Source organism: Malus sylvestris, chromosome 12, assembly GCF_916048215.2.
Source record: "Malus sylvestris chromosome 12, drMalSylv7.2, whole genome shotgun sequence".
Classification (NCBI taxonomy): Eukaryota; Viridiplantae; Streptophyta; class Magnoliopsida; order Rosales; family Rosaceae; genus Malus; species Malus sylvestris.
The window spans coordinates 6347422-6369954 of NC_062271.1; the positions used below are offsets into that span (position 1 = coordinate 6347422).

The 22533-nt window shown below is 34.7% G+C and overlaps 1 protein-coding gene, 2 long non-coding RNA genes and 1 pseudogene across 3 annotated transcripts; 2 read left to right on the forward strand and 2 right to left on the reverse strand.

Moving 5' to 3' along the window:
* Positions 1-2814: 2814 nt before the first annotated feature.
* Positions 2815-4167, reverse strand: LOC126591994 (uncharacterized). The gene is made up of 2 exons (XR_007612562.1): positions 3897-4167; positions 2815-3077 (listed from the first exon to the last, which is right to left on the reverse strand). It is a non-coding gene; the product is annotated as an uncharacterized LOC126591994 (long non-coding RNA).
* A 2190-nt stretch (positions 4168-6357) lies between these two features.
* On the forward strand, positions 6358-9606 carry LOC126593901 (uncharacterized). Its single transcript, XR_007613054.1, has 3 exons — positions 6358-6580; positions 9015-9253; positions 9341-9606. It is a non-coding gene; the product is annotated as an uncharacterized LOC126593901 (long non-coding RNA).
* Positions 9607-9712: 106 nt separating this feature from the next.
* LOC126593660 (uncharacterized) lies at positions 9713-10544 on the forward strand (annotated as a pseudogene).
* Positions 10545-14639: 4095 nt separating this feature from the next.
* Positions 14640-15610, reverse strand: LOC126593768 (uncharacterized). Its single transcript, XM_050259884.1, has one exon. It carries the CDS (start codon positions 15490-15492, stop codon positions 14941-14943), a length of 552 nt encoding a protein of 183 aa, XP_050115841.1. The 5' UTR covers positions 15493-15610; the 3' UTR covers positions 14640-14940.
* Positions 15611-22533: the final 6923 nt, after the last annotated feature.

A 22533-nucleotide genomic window follows, 5' to 3' on the forward strand; every position in this document is an offset into this window, starting at 1 on the left:
CGCAATCCAGCATCCATCATTTTCATTTTCTCTCTATTTCATCATCTAATACTCCCTCCATTTTCTTCTCTAGGTTGATTGAGTTATCTCGGTGTGTCTGGTAAGCGTTTTTTGTCGTTATTGTAAAAGTATTAATGTAAATTCGTACGAACACCATTAATTTCGTTGTCTATAAGGATGTTGTGTGTGATTAGCAATTGGTGGAGAACGATTGAGAAGGTATTTTCTTTGTTTTATTTAAAAAAAAAAAAAAATTAATTAAATTATGTTGAACTTAGTTTGTTGTGTTTATACTGTGTTGTGAAATTATATTTATATTATGTTGTTAAATTTGTATGTGACGTACAAATATATTTTATGATGTACAAAGTTAATTGAAATTAACTTTGTACTTGTTTTTTATTTTTAGTAAAACTTAGTTTTCCGTTCGAGGATTAGTTGGATTTTGCGCATGGATGCGAAAGCATGACTGCGGTCCAATTAATTTTTGAATTGTCCCATTATTTGGACAGTTTGGGAATGCACAGTTATGACGCGTAATTTATGGTTGAAGGATTAGGTATTGGTTGTGGAAATTTCGATGTCATCTCTATACGTTCTTCGGGTGGTACATAGGTATTTTATATCTACATCGTACACCTGAAGAACCATATCAAGATGCTACCAAAATTCATCCACATCTAAATCTAATCTAATGTAGCTGTAAATTACATGACATGAATATGCATTCCCGAATGGGATAGGGCCCTTACTGGAAGCATAAGGTGACATTATGATTTTGTATGAAGTTTTTGTGATTGTTGTATTGTGATTGTGGTTCTAGGAATTATGGACATGAGGTGGATACAAAACCCGAATAGATGCGCAGACGAATACTTGGATGGAATCGAGGATTTTATTGACTTTGCATGCACACACAACCAAGGTGCAACTAGAATCCGGTGTCCTTGTAGGAGGTGTAACAAAACGTCAAGGGAGACAATTGAAAATGTTCGATTTCATTTAGTAAGGAGTGAAATGATTGGGACATATAATACTTGGAACCATCATGGGGAACAATTAGACAATGCTTCGTCTTCAAACGCCACAAGAGTGGACAATGTTGAACCTATTGTAGATCCTAATGAACAAGTCATGGATATTATAAATGATGCTTTTCCATTTGCATCGACAAACACCAATCAGGATGGGGAAGATGACGTGCCTACATCAATGGACAATGCGGAGTTTGAATAATATGAAAAACTATTAAAAAACCAAATCGTATGTCGAACCAGTGTTTCGATTACTTTTTGGGGGTTTTCAAGAGAATGCTTCTGAAAGATAATTGTTTGCCGAAAGACCATAGACATGAGCAAAAGGTATTGAATGGTCTTGGATTGGGTTATGAAAAAAAAATCACACTTGCAAAACAATTGTATTTTATTCTACAAAAGTATAAAACATTGGATAAATACCCTGTATGCAATGGGTTGAGGTTCAAAATGACATACTGCCATAGACATGAGATGGCATAAGGAAAAATGGGTAGATGACGATGTGATGTGACATCCTGCAGATGGGGAGGCATGGAAAGAGTTCGATCGAACATTCCCTAAGTTTGATGCTGATCCCCATAATGTTAGATTGGGACTTGCCATTGATAGATTCAATCTGTTCGGGGTTCTAAACCAACACCACAACACTTGGCCGAATTCGTATTCCCATATAATTTGTCATCTTGGAAATGCATGAAAAAAAAATACATGATGATGACTCTTTTGATAACTGAGGATCCTAACAGGTCAGTTGATGTTTACTTAAGGCCGTTGGTTGATGAGCTAAATGATTTATGGACAAACGGTGTGCGCATATACGATAAGTCCACTGGGAATATGTTCACTTTGCGGGCATCAGTTATGTGGACCGTGAATGATTTTCCCGCATATGCAATGGTTTCTAGGTGGAGCACTAAAGGTTATATGGCATGCCTTGTATGCAAGGATGATGTAACATCTGGTTGGCAAGCTGGAAAAGTTTGTTACCTTGGTCATCAAAGATGATTGCCATGGGACCACAAGTGGTGGGAAAATGATAAAGAGTTCGACGGGAACACAAAGCATCACCTCAGACCTAGAGAATGGCCTAGTGATCAAATTTTGGAACAACTTAACTGTTTAGATTTTGCTTCGTTCGGGAAAACAGTGAGTCGGACCAGACCTTCTACACATATGAACTGGACGCACAAGCCTATGTTTTTTGAGCTCCCATATTGATCGAAACTAAAATTGAGACACAACCTTGACGTTATGCATGTTGAGAAAAATGTCTTTGACACATTGGTGGGCACAATTCTAGATATCAAGGGCAAGACAAAGGACACGATCAAAGCTCGTCTTGATTTGGAATGAATAGGTATACGGAGGGGTTTATGGATGAATAAGGATAGTGATAAAGCCATAAGAGATATTGCATTTTTTTTTCCATGAAACCAAATGACAAAAAAGAGTTTTTAAAGTTTGTATCGTCTGTAAAGTTTCTTGATGGGTATGCTTCTAATATCACGCGTTGCATGAATGTTGACAGGGATAAATTTGTTGGACTAAAGAGCCATGATTGCCATGTGTTTATGAAACACCTACTTCTAGTTAGGGCTGGGTTCGGTTTGAAACGGTTCGGTTTTTTGCCAAAACCGAAACCGAACCGAAATTTCGGTTCGGTTCGGTTCGGCTCAATTTTTTTTCGGTTTTTTTCGGTTCGGTTTTTTTTCGGTTCGGTTTTTTTCGGTTCGGTTTCAGTCCGGTTCGGTTTTTTTTTTTTTAATAAAATGTAAACTTTCATTAAACTTACATACATATAAAAGCCCACAACTAAACACAAACAAAAAAATGGGCCAGAACAACAACCCAACCCAAGGGTTGAGCCCGAAAAAGAAAGAAAAAAACGGAAAACCCTAGCTGCTAAGTTCCCTAGCTGCTAAGTTCCCTTGCCGCCGTCGAAGCAAGCTCCGGCGACCATGTACCAGCAATCCAACAAACACCAGAGGTGAAGACCATGAATCGCAATATCCAATCATGATTTCCTGCTTTTAACAACCCCTGAGCACAAACAAACATAATTTTCCTTCAGCTGATGAATTAACAATCACAATTCAAAGAGAAAAATAACCTTTTTCGTCATTGATTTATGAATTACTTGCATAATTCACATAGCAATATCATTTCTAAACAAAATAAAAAACTGAAGAACAAACAAGGAAAATTGATTAACATTTAGACCTAAAACTACTAGAACTGCTCAATTCCATTGGCGTAAAAGCACAACAACTGAAAATCTAGTTCTCGTCAATTTTCTTAGGCACCAAACTGAAAAAACTATAATAAAAATGGAAATATGAATAACCTAATAACGAAATCCATCAGATCTAAACAGGCATGCAGAGATCGAATCCAAAAACCAAATGCACAAATCCATCAGTATTTGGATTTCTTTTTTTCTTTGTTGGGGGTTAGAGAGAGAGAGAGAGGGAGGGAGAGTACAGTGGGTGTAACTATCCATCAGTATTCGAATCCATCAGTAATCCAAATAACAATCGAAACAAATATCCAAATACACAAATCCAAAACCGAAACCGAAAACCAAAAAAAACCGAAAAATCATGAAATAATTCAACAAATTAACTGATGCAGATCAAAAAAAAAAAAGCAAATGGGTTCGTCTAAATGCCATAATTGGACTCCAATATCACATGCCCAGTGCCCATATTCAAATTCATAGTCAAGTCCACAATAGATCTAGAAATTCCAAAACATATTCAGAGAAAAATACAAACTTTTCCACCTTAAATTACATAAATTTCAAATGGGTAACCATAAAATTAAAAACCCATAAACTGAAAAATAGATAAAACCCACAACCTTTGCTGCAGCGATATCGCAGTGATCGTCGCAAGCTCTTACAATTCCTCTTTTCGTCGGGTCTCGAAAGGGGCGAGGGAAAATCATTGTTTGGAGAAAAAAAAACCACGAGGAAGACAAGAGAAGACTAGAGAGAGTGATTTGGAGGAAGAGAGGAAGGAGAGGGAGAGAGAGAGAGACTGAGGAAGCAGAAAGGAAGTCGCGGCGGGGAGAGAGAGACTTTGAGATCTGAAAATGAAATGGGAATGGGACAGAGACGGCTAGGGTTTTAAGTTTTCTATAAAGCATTCAATATAAGAAACCTATAAATAATATACTGGTACAACTATAACAATAGAAAGTTTACAGTCAAGTTGGCTGACAGCATCTAAACCCAACCTACAGGTCAGGGGTTCGAACCTTGATGCTATCATATTTTTTTGTATTTATATATATATATATATATTTTTCGGTTCGGTTTGGTCCGGTTCGGTTTCTGGACCTCAAAAACCGAAACCGAACCAGCCAGATTCGGTTCGGTTTTTTTTCGGTTCGGTTTTTTTCGGCCTCGGTTCGGTTTGGTTTTCGGTTTTTTTCGGTTTTCGGTTATTTGAACCCACCCCTACTTCTAGTGGGTATTCGACACCTATTGCCGGAAGATGTAGTGAAGCCAATCATGTTGTTGTCCAGATTTTTTTTTCCCAACTAATGGCAAGAACGTTGTGAAAGATGAACATTAATCAATTGTGCCATGACATTGTCCAAGTCCTATGCAAGTTCAAGATGATATTCTCTCCATCTTTCTTCACAAGTATGATCGACGTGATGGTTCACTTGTTCAAAGAGGCATTGCTTGCTAGTCCTGTTAACTATCGCTGAATGTATCCAATAGAAAGGTATAAAATCCTCATCAATTTTTTATACATCATTAGCCCACGCTTACTAATTTGTATCGTATCATTTTATTTTGGTAGGCTTCTCAGGGAGCTGAAAAAAAGTGTACGCAATAAGGCGAAGCCTGAAGGATCAATTATAGATGCTTAGGTTCAATATGAGTTGCTTACTTTCTGTGGAATGTATTTAAAATATGTGGAGATGACTTTCAATCATCCTCAGCGTAATAATGATAGGGGTGTGAGAAAGGAGAAACTTTCTGTTTTTGCCCAAAGCGCATGACCCTTTGGAGATCATGTACGAAGAGAGTAGTTTTCCATAAATGACATGGAGGTAGCGCATTGGTTCGTACTGAACAATTGTGATGAGATAATGGCATACTTAAATGAGCATGAAGAGACGATGAAACGAGAACATCCATCACATTTGTATGCCAAGAAACACCGAGAATTCTTTCCACAATGGTTTCTCAAATATGTAAATTATAAGTGTTTTGTATTTGACATATATATTGTAGTATTTAATTTTCTCAAACTAACATATGAATGTTTTTTGTATAATATTAGGTGAATGAATTGAAATCATCGAATTCCCCTACTTATAATGAAGAGTTATATAACTTGGCGTTTGACCCAATTCGCGCTGAATTGATCTCAGGTTGCCATGTTAACGGCGTCAAGTTTTTGGGAACTGCATGAGATGACAAGTTGTGTACGCAAAACAGCGGTGTCCATGTCCCAGGTGGAGGCGAAAGTACAAACATTGATTTCTATGGCAAACTAACAACTGTCGTGCAATTGGTTTACAAAGACCGATACCAAGTGATCATGTTTCAATGTCGATGGCTTGATACAAACCCAAATAGGCAGGGAAGTGTTAAAATAGACCATGGTTTATTATCTGTGAACATTAATAGAACTTGGTATGATGACGACCCTTACATTTTGGCAAACATGGCAAAACAGATTGTGTATTTAGATGACCCTAAAGCCGGGAGAGGTTGGAAAGTTGTTCAGAAGACGGATCAGAGGAACGTGTATGCTAGACTAGAACAAGACCCAACTGACTATGATGTAGATAACGTCGCTAACCAACGTTTAGAATCTTCAATGGAAAATGATGCAGAAACACTTTGAGATACAAATCTTATCCAATACCAGTTCCAGATACAAGGAGTGTCTTGAATCGAAATATCAATTTAGTCAATTACAATTGACCTCGATGATCTTCCACAATACGATGTTGCAGTGGGCCTGAACGACGATGGTGACGTAGTTATAGAGGAGGAGGATTGGGAGACCAAAAGTGATGATAGCGACGATAGCGAAAGTTATTATAGTTCAGATGATGAATAATGCAATTTATTTACGACTTGCCATGTGAAACATAGTAAATGAAATTGTTTGTAATTTAGTTATCTTATGTCATAAATAGTTTGGTTTTATTTGAATAAATATAAATTTTATTTAATTTACCCGGGTAAATTAAATTTTCATCTCATTGCGTGACGAAGAAAATATTATTCAACACGCTAATAGCATTTGCGCGACAATTACTTAGCATTCATCGCGCAATGAGCTGAAAATTGGGTGCGCATGAAAATAATTTGGTGAAAATTTGAATTTATTGCGCGACGAATATCTTGTATTCATCGCGCAAGAAAGTCAGGATTAGACTGAATTTGCAAACACTTTTCCCCTCACCTCTTCATCTTTGGTAAACTCCCTTCGACATACCCTCCCTCTTTGTCACCCTCACCCACCTCTCGGCCTCTTCACTCTCTCCCCATTTCACCCATCGCTGCTAACAAGGTAAATATTTCAAATTTTATTAATTTATTTTGATTTTCGTTTGAGGCATTAGGGGTTCCAGTTTATAAACCATTAAGTTAGAGAATTAAGGTTTCCAAATTTTCAGATTTTAGGGTTTACATTTTGGGGATTAGGGTTTACTATTTTTCAGATTTTAGGGTTTACAATTTTTCATATTTTAGGGGATTCGGTGGTCCTAACAATCCCACCCAATCCGCATAATTTTGTTACATGGGTGAAGAATTATGAGATTAATTGAATGGGTTGGGGGTCAAGGTAGGAAGGATATGGAAACTCTTGATAAGATTGAGAATTGAGAATTGCCTTTAATGACTCTCTCATTCTCTGTTTTTGGATATCATCAAACTCCATTTTAGCTTTTGTCAAAACCGCATTGCTATGAGCATGAACACCATTTCATCTGTCTTTCTCTTCAATTGACATGACTATTTAACTGTTGGGATATCTTAGGAGGGTATTATGCTACATGCAATTTTTGATCATTTAGTTGTCAAGAGTCTACATATTAAGGGTACAAAAAACCCCACCCATGCATTGTGTCCTCAATGCGCTTTGATTTCTCCATCATTGCAATTATGATCTAATAACTAGAAGTATCCTAGAATTTTTGCTGAATCTGTTTTGGGTACATGTTCAAAATGCAGTTTCAGTGTGGTAACCGAAGCGTGGGTTCACACAAAACTGTCCGTTGTTTCTGGTCACATTGCAATGTCTGGATGGTAGTTTAAAAGATGCATCAACCTATTTTATCTGAATGAATAATGTTCAGGTTAAATGTTGAATGAATTTGGCTTGGGATGAATATATATTACTAGTAAAGAAAATGGAAGAGTTAGTTTTATGGTCAAGGGGGCTTACTTATACGTAGGTGATGTGTGTTGCTTACTTATACGTAGGGGTAGGGGTGGGCACATATGCGAATGAAGTTGGTTTTGAAGGTGCATTTCACTTGTGAGTTGTGTATAATTCCATGGTTTATCTTCTATTCTATCAGATTTTGATTAGTCTTGGCAGAAAAGAACAATAGACACCTTGATGTGGCTAAAATTCCGCAATAGGTTTTCCATCTTGGTCTCTTTATATAAATTTTATCTTAGGAGTTCTCAGTTCTTTTTCTTTTTTTTTACCCATTTACAGTTATATGGCCGTCACTTGCTACACTTTTGTGCTTTATGTATAGATACAGAATATATGAACATCTATACACTATGGTCCCTTAACAATCCCTTCAAATTAACTTTACCAACTAATAAATCAGTAAACGGTAAAAAAAAAAAAGGGTAAATGGGTAAAAAAAATGGCTCAATTGATAAACGGGTAAACGGTTATGGCTAAATGTGTACTTGGTTATTGGTATGGTTAACCGTTTATAAACGGTTATGGGTATGGGTATAACCGTTTAGGCAATTACCCAACGGGTAAACGGTTATGTGGGTATGAGTATAAACGGTTATGGGTAAATAACCGTGGTTACCCACCCGCCTTAACAATTGCCCATCCCTAGTCCCGGGGTTTCCCAAGCATCGGCGTCATTAGCCTCATTAGTGGCGCTACCTGTTAGCGTCAGGCGTGGTCACTGCCACCCCCGCATGCCCGACACACCATTGACACCCACTACTGATGTGTCGGGGTCACATTAAGGTAAAGATTTCCTTGAACTCCAGCTGCTTTGGATCAAAACGTGGGCGTAAAGTAGAACCCATTCCAATATTTCTACTAATCTTTGTTCAATTCTAATGTTTGTTCATAGTGAAAATATTTATTTGTTTGTCATATACAAACAAATAAATATTTTGTTCAAATCTAGAGTTTCTTTTTAATACAAATAACATTGCTTTGGGTTTTGGTAAAATTTTTGTTCAAATTTTCTACTTAATTCCGAGTTTTACTGGTTTAAGTTTGTTCAAAAATTTGACCTCCAGCTGCTCTAAGTTCAATCTTTAGTTATTTAGGTAAGTAGAAAGAAAATGTGTAAAGCGGACGTATCATTGTGCTTTTCAAATGCATATGCTTCTTGAACTGAAAGTAATTGTTGTTTACTTATGCAAATCGCGGAGTTGGATTGTATTTACATTTTGTAATAGTGCATACAATGTTGGCAAAAGTACAAACCTTATAACGAATACCAAATATGAAATATGATAACAATTTGGTTAACTTAGTTTTGTTATTTTTGGTTTAGTTTGTTAAGTTATGTCATTTAAGGATTAAACAGTTATTATATATATTGTTTATTGTTGTCATCGTTCTGAACCTTTTATTAAACAGTTGTGATCATTTTGTTGGATACATATATTGTTTATGTTATTTCTGGTTTATGGGAAATGTTTTAATTATAGGCAGGATATGCTGAAATTTTAGTAGGATTTGTTATTTGATTTTGGGTTAACGTTAATTTTATATTTCTTTGTAGCCAATAAGAACACCTAGGGACCTTGTTGCTAGTTGAAGACGGTGAAGATCACTCTGGTGAACAATAGCCGTATCAGTATTAGATATGACAAGCGACATCGGGCTGCACCAACGACGGAGCAGCATAGCGCATTGGCCCACTACATTGGTCATGTCGTTCGGACCTATTGCCCTATGAAATGGAAGTCTTGGAATGTGATGTCAGATGAGGTGAGGACGCAAGTGAGCTTATAGATGTCGGTAAGTATCCTACCTTTTAATTGTTTTTCCTTCAAATTTTATATATTTATATTACTTAATGTATGTAATTAATTTATTTCATTGTAGACGAACTACAATTTAAAGGACATCAACGACGAGTCGTTGGCGTACGTCAACATGCTCTTCGTTGAACGGTACAAGTAGTGGAAGAGTGACCTGCACCAATATTTTCAGACATTTGATGATCCACATGTCGTTTTTGAGGAGGGTTGCCCGAAGGAGTTTGAGGGTCGGGACGATAATTGGGCATGGCTCTGTGGTGATTTTCAGGAGCCTGACTAGGTGGTATTTTTTTATATTAAGTTTAAAATTATTATACGTTTTTTACTAAAGTTTATTGATTTTTTTTATATTTCATTTCAATTTGAACTAATACGTTTATTTTTTTTGTATAACAGAAGAAGGCGAAAGCTAACAAGAACAATAGGGACATGAAGACTCTTCTCCACCATTTCAGTTCGAGGCCCTTCTCATAAAAGATGGAGGAATGCGGCGGGTAATAATAAAAGTTTTTTATATTCAATTTTTAATATGTCATTAATATAAAAAAAAATTCGTACTAACATTTTTCTTCTCTTGTTCTATCTAGGGGGTTCAAAATTCCCGAAGATATATGTCTTTAGTGACGTTTATGTTCGACCCGGGGATGAGTTGGCCGAGTCCCTTTATGTAAGTATTCTTTAATTTTAATTATTATCTTACGCATTCAAGTTTCATGGTTATTATATGAATGTTTTAATTAATATTTTATGTTATATTACACAGGCGATGATGATGGAGAAGAGGCAGTTGGTTCTTCAGAAGTCCACCTCCCAACTTCCTACTGATACTCTGCTCGAGTTTGTGGATCCCCCAGAGGATGTGGGATTGCAGATCCTTACAGAGACCTTGGATCAGACTCTCCGGTGGAGGCCAGGGACATATTGTAGGGGGATGGGCAATGCCCAATAGTGGGAATCTAGAGCCCCTTCATCATCGCAGTCAAATAGTCAGGTGACAGCTTTGATAGCAGAGGTGGCTGACCTTAGGACTGAACTTGCCTAGTATAGGAGCCAAAATGTCACAGCTTGTACAGGCCCTCAGTCAGTTCGACATTTGTCTCCCGGATTTACGTCCCCTATAGACCTCCGAGCCCTTCCAACCTGAGCATGGCCACACCTCAGCCCTTTCGACCTCTGCCCCTGTCGACAACCTCGAGACCTTCCAGCCGCCTTTGCTAGACGACCACGTAGATTATTTTCTTAGTTTTTTACTTCCTTACTTTTTAAACATTTTTTCTTGTACATAGTACATACATTTATATTACTTTTTAAATATATTATTTTTCTCTTCATTACATTTCTTAATTGCAATTTAATTTTATTACAAAAAAAGCAATTTATTTTTATTACAAAATTAAAAAAAAACGTAAAATTAATTTTTTTTTAATTTTTTTATTTTTGCGCGACAAAATCCTTCATCCCGCAAAACTCAAGCAACAAACAGGGTTTCGTCATGCAATAATCAATTGTTGTCGCTCAAAGTTTAGAAAGATGAACAATAGTCATCCCACTTATGTATCCTGGTATTTTGTGCGACGAAAACATTCGTTCCTAAACATTTTGTGCGACACAAGGTAAACTGTCGTGCCTTGTTTTTGCTACCAATGATGATTTTCGTCGCACAAAGTATTTCTTCATGATCTTTGCGTGATGGATTTTGCGCGATGAAGTTTCTATCGCGCTGAAGTTTGTGCGATAGGAATGCACTTTGTGCGACCAACTTTTGTTCGTTGCGCAAATAGTAAAACGTAGTAGTGTGATGTAACTTTGTGCAATTCAACTTTAAAACACTTACAAGAATAAGAATTGATTCATATAGCAACTATCTACAAAAGCTGACATTGGCAGCTAGTAGTTGCAGCAATTTATTACGAATTGTCGTATATGTTGATACAGTGCAAAGTCAGAATTTAGTCACAAAAGAAGAGGAGTTTCTTCTATTTACTCTTCTTTTTTCACTCTCAACACACCGATTAAAGTGAAAATGTTCTTGATTGAAGTTTGCATATTTTAGTGAATTTGCCGTCTTTGCACAAGTTTTTTGTTGGTTAAAATTTTGATTCCACAATAGTACGTATCACTTATTGATATAAGTTTTATGGAAGATTTAATAGTTGCAGAGATGCATATTCCTATACAAAATCTAACTATTGCAAAAAATTCATATTTCTATTTACAAAATTTAACCGTCGATTCTTCAAATTACTTAAGTAGTACTGTGCGCATCATGAAACAAAACTTTTGTCTTTTACTACAAGTTCTTACTCGAAAACTATTCTATATGAAAATATAATAAGATATGACGCTGAATTAAAAGATGAAACAAGAAGTTGGGATCCGACAACTGCGCGCTTATGTCTGCTGACAGGGAAGGGGAGAGAGAACAACAAAGGCAGGAAACAGACAGGTAATTTAGCAGTGAGGCTGTTGACCCAGTCCAGTCTTAATTTCAAGAAAATCATTACTAAAATCACCAACTGATGTGATTTTTAAACAAATAAGCCATACCTCCGTATTTATATATGTGCTTGTATAGAGTGGGTACAAATTTTGGTTTATTAGGGAGGAAAATAATTCAGATATCTAGAAAATGGACGGTTAAATTTTTAATGAAGTGGGTAATTAGCATAGAAACAAAGATATCGGCAGGGCACGTATTTCTGTTTTGGTTCATGCTAGGTCTTTCGCAAAAAGAGAACCATCTAAGCACATTTTCCCCCGAGATCTAGGATAAGCTGTCCCCAAATTTTAAACTTGGGGACTTGGAGGTTTGTGTAAATAGCTTTGCATCTACAGAACCTTTTCACATAAAATTCTACAAATTAGATATTGGAAGCCTTTAAAAATGACCCTTAATTAACTACTCTGGCCCTTTATTCAAAGAGATTTTCATTTTATGGCAGAAATGGAGACTAATTGTGGACCTATTCTACATCGGACTATAATGACCCGAACTATCTATTTTTTAAGTTTCAATTTATAGATCATGTTTGTGAAATATTAGTCAAATTCGAAATATTTGAGGAATCTAAGGGGTGGTTTGGGAGTGAGGTGCTGAAAAAAAAAAGCACCCATGAAAAAAAGCTGTGAGGGTTTTAGGTGTTTGGTAAATTGAAAAAAATGGCTTATTTTTGAAGCTGCTGTGAGAATAAGCTGAAATCAAAGGAAAAAGCTGAAGTTGCTATTTGTAGCTTTGGAAAACTGGCTTTTTTTTCAAAGCACACTGAGCTACAGTGCTCCTTTAATGAAAAGACTTACTATCAGACTGCTTTTATTTCAAAAGCACTTTTACAAAAAAGTTTACCAAACACTCTGCTGATTTATTTCACAGCCGCTTATTCTCACAGCATAGCCACTTATTCTCACATCAGCTTTTTTTCAAAGCACAGCAATACCAAACCAGCCCTAATTGAGTTCAAAGGAATTGATGAACACTATGTTCTAAGAAACATTAAAATTTCATCATGACAATCAAATGTGTAAATGGTTTTAGATTGAAGTGATTTTTTTTTTTTCAAATATGATCTATGAATGAAGATTTAAAAAAGAGATGGTTTTGATCGTTGAAGTTCGATGTAAATGAGCCCCTTAACTAGTCCTCTTTTTACCAAAAAATGGGAATCCTTTTGGATAAGGGCTCTGATTAACTACTTATGTTTGGTCATAAATGAAAATAAGGCTGGTTATGGGCCTATCTATTTCTATTTACGCAAAAATCGCACGTCTCCACCCCACTAATTTCGAAGCCTAAAATTGGAGGTTGGACGACCATCTCATTTCACTCTAACTTATTCGAGGGCTCGAACAAGTTACTCTCGGAAGCATGTCTGCCACAGAGGTGACTAGAGGCTGAGAATATCTTGCCCCCTTAAATGCCTAAGCACGCGTCATTCAGCATGCTGATGTCATTGTGCTAATCACCTCAAGACATAACAGAAAGTCACTTATCATGAATTACAGTCACTATCAGTGCCAAATGACAAATCTCCCCCTGCTCCAGCTCATCGATATGATCAAGGTTGCTCATTCTCCCCTGCCTATAAATAGAGTTAGAGGCCTTCAAGCTCGGGACCTTCATCAAATTCAATCTCTACAATTAAACAAAAACCTTGAGCAATCCTTCAATCAACCTAACTGCTTTTCAGCACAAACTCAATTGCTCTTCAACAAAAACTCTTTTAGCTCTTAGATCATCTCCATTGGAGATGTCAAATTACATTTTTATAGCTGATGTGGCATAATAACATTTGTAAAGTCTCCTATTCCAATTGAGATGTCAAATTAAAATGGTTTTTGGAGAAAATGATCAAAAAGTGAAGAAAATAAAGAACTATGTGTGCCCAACATTAAATAAAAAGAAAATTTGACGTTTCCTTTAAAACAATCCGCGTAGTATTTTTGACATCTCATTTGGAGATGATTTTAAGCTACAATCTTAAAGTCTTCCTTCAAAGCAAATACTGTCTACGATCCAGATCCAAAACTTTTATAGCTTTGCTACACCCATTGTATGATTTAGTTGATGCGCAAACACTCCCTACAATTCCCAAACTTTTTACTAAGTCCAATCCGACACCAGTGGTCTCGATGGCCTCCTCTAGTATTATCTTGCGTTCAGGGCCTAAATATTGCTAGAGTTTTACTGCTTTTTATTTTATTTTATATATTTTCAATCAATTTACATTTCAAGTTATGTAGCTAACCCATCGGCATAGACTCTACTGTTGTGTACGTTTGTAATTTTGACTCCATCACGAAATGATTACATTGTCTTTCTCATTTTAGTTTATGTTTTGCTTTTATTTACTTAATTTTTAGGCAAGCATACACGAAGTTATATTGAATTTTATGTCCTCGTTCCTTTGAGGCACATAAAAGAACTTAACCGAACCAACGTCCCACTTGGTGCACAATCATTTGATTAACAAGTCAGATTAATGCATAACTTTCACACATGCAACACAAACACTATTTGTTGGCAACCTCCAACAGTTGCGCGTCTATTCTCTCTTCCTCTTGAGCCATCTCGTGGCACTCAAACCAAAAACAACACTCGAGGCAAATACGTGTTGAACCCAATTCAGATTCCCTTTGAATTTTGACACTAACTTAGCTGGTAAAAAATAAAAGGACAAAAAGCATAGAATATTCATACATCATTAATTTGTGAGAATTATCAGATGGCTTCCCATGATTTGTAAGTCGATCGTGCAATTTGCGTAAAAACAGCGCACGCACACACACACGCTACAAAATAATGTGAAAAAAAAAAGTTTTTATAAGCACACAATTCTATCGCTTTAAACTTGCAAATTAAGTACTAATTAACAATTAACCACAATAAGGATCTTTAACTCTCCATCACCATTTCAAGATAAGAATTGCACAAATATCCACAACCATCATGTACAATTCTCTACTTCCAACCCCACCATTATCGAAAGACATAAGCTAATCAAGTAACTAAATTTAAAGAAAAAAAAGAAGAGAAAAAGAAAAAAAAGAAAAAACTCAATCCATCCTAACCACTACATTTTCCTCATTCCGAAGATGTTACATTGAAGAATGACAAAGGTAAAAAAAAAAAACAAGACAATTCACACACCTTAACCACTTAACAATATCTCACATGCTTCTGGCAAGCATTTCTTGAAATCTCCTGTAGGACTCCTGCTTCTCCAATATGAACTGCTCATGGCTTTTAGCAATGAACAAATCAGCTAGCTTATCGATCTCATTAGCATCAGTCTGATCATCGGACATGGAATTATTATTATTATCAGGGACCACCTTCTCCTCAAGCCATTGGAGGTACCCAGAGAGCTGTGATTCAGCACCATGATTATCCTCACATTGCTGGCCATCAGTTGAAAGTACTGAATTCCATGTAGAATCATAGTACAAATTTGTTGCCGTTAATCCATCGTAGACACACGCAGGCACGGGCAACACATGCGTAGACCAGTTGTAGTGCAGTCTAAACGAGCCGAAGAATATCTTCTTGGTCTTGTTCTTGTTCTTGGTTTTTTTGGTGGGGTAGATGAGCTGCATGGGTTGCCTATTTCTGAGAACCTGAATGAGAATTGAAAAGGCTTTGGACCTGGCTTTGTTGAGGCACCGAATTACGCGGCACATGTGTGAGAAAATGAGGGTGTGGACTAGGGTTTTGATCTTCATGGTAGAGCTTAAGGCAGAAGATGGTGGTGGTGATAAGGTGGAGGGTGGGGGGTTTTTAGATTGGAGGAGGGTCCGACTCTAACCTTTTATGTATGTGCAAAATGTGTGCCTAAGTGGCTGTGGGGTTAATTGGCTGAAGGGCCTAATGGAAAGAGATTTATAAAGGATCTTCATTCCATGTTTGCCCCTTGACCTTTTTGTTATTTAAAAGATGTGCCATTCAACTTTGTGACCTAGGAGATATGGCCCTTGAACCTTTAAGGATTTGCCAATTTTCAGAAGACCTCAAATTTGAAAGCTGGAAAAAAAGGTTCCAAACTTGGAGTCCTGCTGATACAAGTCGCGGTTAGATTGTTTGAAATGGTGGCAACCTTAGTAATTTGACGTTAAGTTGGGGCTGTTTGGGAAGAAGGTTTGGATAGGTAAAGTGACAATGTGGTGACGTTTATTGCTGGCGCCAGGATCCCATAGAGAATACATTTTAAAATGTAGTAAGCAGCTCGAGAACAACAATTGAGGCTCAAGCTTCGCAGAAATTACGAGCACAAGAAATATTATAATGTATTTGGCACTTTGAAAAAAGTTGAGCTTCTACCATAAACCTAATTGGTTATATGTTGGAGTAGCTCAATGTCCTTCTTCCAATCCGTATAAGATTCATTTTGAACATACAGTACTATAATTTCCAGCCTACGATTGATACAATCAATTAACTTCAAGTTGTGTGCCCGTGTGAAACACTTCAATATATTTAGTTAATATGAACAGAGATTCTTTGTAGTGTTTCAGTAGAGCACTTTTAGTGTTTGAATAATTCATGAGCAATATTCTTGTAGTACATTTTATAGGAAAATGCTAGGAATAACATATTTTGTAAACCATATAATATGACTGTGATGGTTGAATTCTTTTTTTTTTTTTAAGAATTAAAAAAAAAGAATTCAACTATCAACCTCCACATTATGTGGTCTACAAAATAAGGTTCAAGTAGATAATCTCTCTAGCATTCTCTTCTTACAAAATTGAGTTTAATAAATTCTTATGACTTTTAAAGTCGCTCATCCAAACAGAGTAAGAAACAAACCGCCTTAAGTACACTCTTCACTATACTAAAAAAAATGACACTTCTCTGTTTGACCAATGGATTCCATACATTTGCAGCTCATAAAGAATATTGTTGAATTATGTATTCTTGCTTATTTTGTTGCATTATTGCTGATTATATTGCTTATCAAGTGTGAGAGATCTGAAATATACTTGTGCAACTTGTGATGACTTGTGAGAGATGTGAGTAGTATATGGTAACTATATAACCATTCTGACTAAAAAAAAGGTAGATAAATATGATGCAAATAGCATAATCCCTATGAAGAAAACAAATCACCATGAAATATAAGATCTATTATTCAAGATATTTAGCATATATTAGAGCAGATATTGCAATTTTCGGTTAAGCATATTTTTCGTGAACTGGATATGGTGGTTGATATGCTAGACAATCGAATTTTGTACAATACAGGCTCTAGGATAATCGATTTTATCTTTTTTTTTAGATTAACAATAATGTCAAGTCCACTTTAATATTACTAGATCAACAATAATATCAAATCCACTTTAATATTACTATGATGGAAAAACAATGTTGTGAATTATAGATTTATTGAATAGAGAAATACAAACAAAGAGCGGAAGGGCAAGAATCTTACCCCTCGTAGAAAAATAGAGCTCATTGAGCCATTACGGTCTACGAGACCATACGATAAAATACATGTAGAAAAGAAATTGACAAGCAGAAGCTAAAGTTAATGAAAGAGAAAACCATACCTTTTTCGCTCCACACAAAGAAAACAAAACATCAAGGACCAAACTAGCAAAACTTAAAATTAGGTCGTGAAGAAAGGTTATGAATGTACATAGAAGTTGCATAAGGAGGACAAGAATCCGAATATAAGCTCCCATAATGATCTATACTGAAATTAGTCAAACAATTAGCAACTACATTACCCTCTCGAAAAATATGAGTAACACAAACGTTCTGGGAGAATAATCAATTTTATCATGATGTAACATAATTAATTTAACTCTGCCCTAATAAGTCGCAAAATATAAAACCAATCTTAATGTGGTGTTTGTTATAGGGTTTAGAAAGTAGCATGGACTTACTGCGCAGAGAAGAAAACATCTCATTAGGGGATGAAACTTTCTATATTATCTTGATCGACAAATGTTTTGCTTGAGACAAAGGAAATGATGACAATAATACAGAGTTTTAAAGGAAAGAGATTCCTATTTTTATAAAAAATGGAATTTAGTCGTGTGAGTCACACCGCATCGAACTTTAACGATCCAAATCATCTATTTTTCAAGTTATATCTCACAGATCATTCTTGCAAAATATAAGCTAAATAAAAAAATATTTGAGACATTTAATTGAGTTCAAAGAAATTGATGAATATTATGTTCTAAGAAACATTGAAATTTCATCTTGACAATTAAATGAACAAATGGTTTTAGATAAAATTGAACTTTTGCATAGATGATCTATGAATCAAGACTTACAAAATAGATAGTTCAGATCGTTGAAGTTCGATGTAGAATGAGTCCTACCACTAATCCCTATTTATTTTTTTCAAAAAATAAGGATCCCTTCCTTATAGGGTCCGAACAATAATAATCAAACATGGTCCCCTAATCCTAGGGTTTAAAAAAAAATTGGTCATCCACCGTTCAATCTAAATCCAATGTAGGTGGTCCTCTAATTTTTGGTTATACATTTTTCTTTACCTTTGTATTAAGATCGAATGTGGTGGGAGAAGGGAGAGGACGTGACTAGACCTGGCATTCATGTCGTGTTTTCCGTGTTCGTGTCATACCCGATATCTTAACAGGTTGTGTTGTGTAACACCCGTTAAAATAAATGGGTAAAATGACCTGACCCGAAATCGACCCGATAATATTAACAGGAAATAAGACCCGACCCGTTACCCATTAAGGAAAATATATTTTAAACCAATAAATAATCAAATGAAAAACATAATACTAAATAAGTATATACATATCATATTATCACATTTAAATCATAAAAACACATTTGTCTTTCAAATATTACATATTTACATACCCAAAATAATAGCATAATAAAAAATAAAAACAAAACATTAGAACATTACAAAATATCAAATGTTCAAAAGATTTGCAAAATTAAGGGAGTTATGTTTCAAGGTTTGGAACCTTGCACATTTTCTTACAATCAAACTCTTCAATTTTCATCAATTACTATGGGAAACGGTATTGGAACTTTGGCTTGATATATTGTCTTCAAGAGTTATATTGATGATATTTTCAGTAAGGCTTTCTACATTAACAATCTCTTCTCATTTATCCTATGACTATTGTTTAAGTAAAGTCTTTAATAGTTTTTAAATTAATGTAGAAGTGTGAAAAATATAGAAAAAAAATATATAAACACTCGTAATGATAAGCTTTACAACTTTCATGAAGGGCTTAACTTTGAAATGTGCCACTATAATCATATAAATCATAGATCAAAATTTAACTGTCGATTGTTGTTTACATTTATACTTAATTTTTCTCACCAAATTTTGTTTTTTTTTTCTTCAGATTTTCTTTTTTGAAAGCATGATCTATTAGAGGATACATGCAGATGAACGGTTCAGATCATTGATATTATGTTCAGAGTTTTATAGTTAGTGAAAATATTGCTTGGTGTTTATAAAGTCTCTACAAACTATATAACATGAACTCATATTTCAATTAACCGTAAATATCGGAACGTGATATCAAAAATCCAAACCGTTCATCTTCCTACATCCCCCAGAATATCATGTTTTCAAAAAAGAAAATTTTAAAAATGAAATTCAATATAAAAAATAAAGCCTAAACGACAATCGACGGTTAAATACAAATATAAGGTTTATTGATTATAGTGTCGGATTTCGAAGTTAACCTTTTCACGAAAGTTGAGTGATTGTATATTATTATATTTTTTTACATTTCTTACACTTCTACAATAATTATTATTAATTTTATTACTTTTACACTCAAATAAAAAAACACTATTCATGATGGTTTGGAGGGTTTTAAAAATCTAAACAATAATGTAAGTGTAACCATTGTCTACTCGTGGAGGAATGATGAATCATTAGTGTTTATATATTCTTTCACATTTTTCATACTTGTAGGGATGTCTTATTGCCTATACTAATACTATAATAGTTTATTTTAATTTTGGACAGCAACATGTTAAGTAAAATTTATCCTATTAATGATAATAAGAAACTCTCATAATAAAATAAATGAATGAATAAAACTTAATTTTTTTTAACTTATATAGAATAATAATACAAAAATATATATATTTAATATAGAATATACCAATATATACAATATGGCTATTGTATTTTATAATAAATTTTTTGGTAATTAAACTTTAAAATTATAATTTATTTTTCTTAACGGTTCGAAACGGGTTACCCACGTGTTACCCGCATGTATACCCGTTAACAACCCGTTATTAACTGGTCACCCGATAATGACCCGATTAGTCATCTTGTTAATCCGAAATCCGTTATTTTCATGTCGTATCACCGTGTCGTGTAAAAAATTACCAGGTCTAAAGGTGACTGCATTTTTCTTGGACCTGAAGTCTAGGAAAACAATACTCTAATAATATAGAGGATTTCTTGTGGATTTTGGATGCATGTAATAAAACATTGACTTTGCGCATAACAGACAAAAAAACATGACGCATGGCAATCAAATATGAGAAATTTCCAACATATTCAACTGAAGAGCCTTGGGCTGAACAATTGTCATTTTTGTCAAGAGCAGATTTAATTAGTTCCTAATAATCGCTTGGTCAGATCTATTGTCATACTATCTTAATGATGCTCAATTTCCAGTAAGTTGCAGTGAAATGATACATCTTATTATCTTAAGTCACTTGCAATTCTTAAATGGAATTCAAATGAGACACTGACACTGAGAAAGACAAATTTCTACAGTTTCTTTGAAATTGCAGGGTTTTGAATCTGGTCTTCGTGTTTGGTAGTGACCCATAATATTTTTGCAAGAAATAATAATTAATTTATTTCATGTTAATCCTAAGGTATATATGGCGTGGAAGCTAACCATGGTATTTAACTACGGAGGGAAGTTAACTAATTAACCAATAATTGAACAATTTTCCAAATTACAATTAGTCTTTGGATTGCATCAGTTAATAGTAAGTCTGTTATCTTCTTTTGGATTGATTGATCCTCGTAATGTGTATATTCTATTATTTTCTGGGTAGGTAAACAGTCCATGCCAAACATTATCATGTAAAACAGTTGGTTCCAGCTTCTGATATTTTCCCCCTTTCTAATGTGGGAATTAATATTTAATAATTCTGATTTTGCATGACAATAGTTACACGTTGGGCTTGAGAATGCAATGACTTCAAGTTTGCCATTGTCATTACCTTTTAATTACATAGTGCAGGAAACACATGGATTAGAAATATAGGAAAAATAATGAAAATTGTTTGAAAACTTTGAATTTTAACGATAAAGATAAAATGAAGGGTAAAGTGAATAGTACCATGATTGACTTTTTAGTGTAAAAATGTGATTTTTCGTTAAAGTGAACAGTACCGAGAGTTTTTCATTAAAGTTCCTTAGAAATATCGGTATATTGATTCACAATAAATTAATAATAATTAGATATAATTATAAAAACATACAAAAGTTGTTTCAAATATGATCACATTATAGCAAGAAAACAAATAAAAGTTTGTTTGATAACCATTTTGTTTGAAAACTTTGAATTTTAACGATAAGGATAAAATGAAGGATAAAGTGAATAGTACCAGCATTGATTTTTTAGTGTAAAAATGTGATTTTTCGTTAAAGTGAACAGTACCGGGAGCTTTTCATTAAAGTTCCTTAGAAATATCGGTATATTGATTCACAATAAATTAATAATAATTAGATATAATTACAAAAACATACAAAAGTGGTTTCAAATATGATCACATTATAGCAAGAAAACAAATAAAAGTTTGTTTGATAACCATTTTTTTGTCAATTAACTTTTTCGTCTTTTGATTTTATTTTCTCTGCGTCATTAGACATTATTTCTATATTCCTCCCACCATCCTAAACCCAACATTTCCATCTCTCTTATTCACATGTATCTTCTTCAATTTGCCTAATAAATAAATAAAGTAAAAATTTAAAACAAAGATAAACTGACCTTTAAATACGACCTGAATGAACACAAAACATATTTCTATTAAATACACAGCACATGCTAATACAACACAAATTTAAGGAAAAAAGCACGAAACTTTTCAGATGGTATAAGATTTGTATGTGAGAGTTTGACATTAACCTTTTCATTGGATTAAAGGCATAAGAATACCAACTATCATGTCCAATAGTGAATACTATATATGCTCTAAAAGCAGGATTAAATAATTCAATCAGTTGTTGGTTATAAATCAAATCCTTTCAATGAATCACGAAGAAGTACATGGTAAGATTGTTGTGTGTTTCTCCTGACAATAGCAGGTGCATTGAGAATCTGAGGAACATCAACACAAGAGAAGGGAAAAAGCAAAGAGGAAGTAGTTGCAGTAATGGAGGAAATGTTAGGCCCCCAAACGACTTTAGTCTGTACCAAAAGATACATTCAGTCACATTGAAGATTGGTATGCATCACCTTTCCTTTAATATATTCCCTCAGAATCACTTGGCACCATCAAGGAAAGTCGTCCCATGCAATTCAACATTTCAACTTTATATGTTCTGAGCAATTTCTGAGTTCTTTTTCATTTGGTTTATCTTATCTGTTTTCAGTACATGTATAAAAACAACTCTTTCATCAGACTCTACTTCACTTGGTGCAATTTATAAAGATGACCCACAATCAACATCTAGCTAGGTCTAGGGTTAGATATTATACTTGATAAACAATTAGTTTGTCTCAATTTTCACTGCTAATTAAGTCTATTACCCCAGAATTCTTCTGGAGATCCGC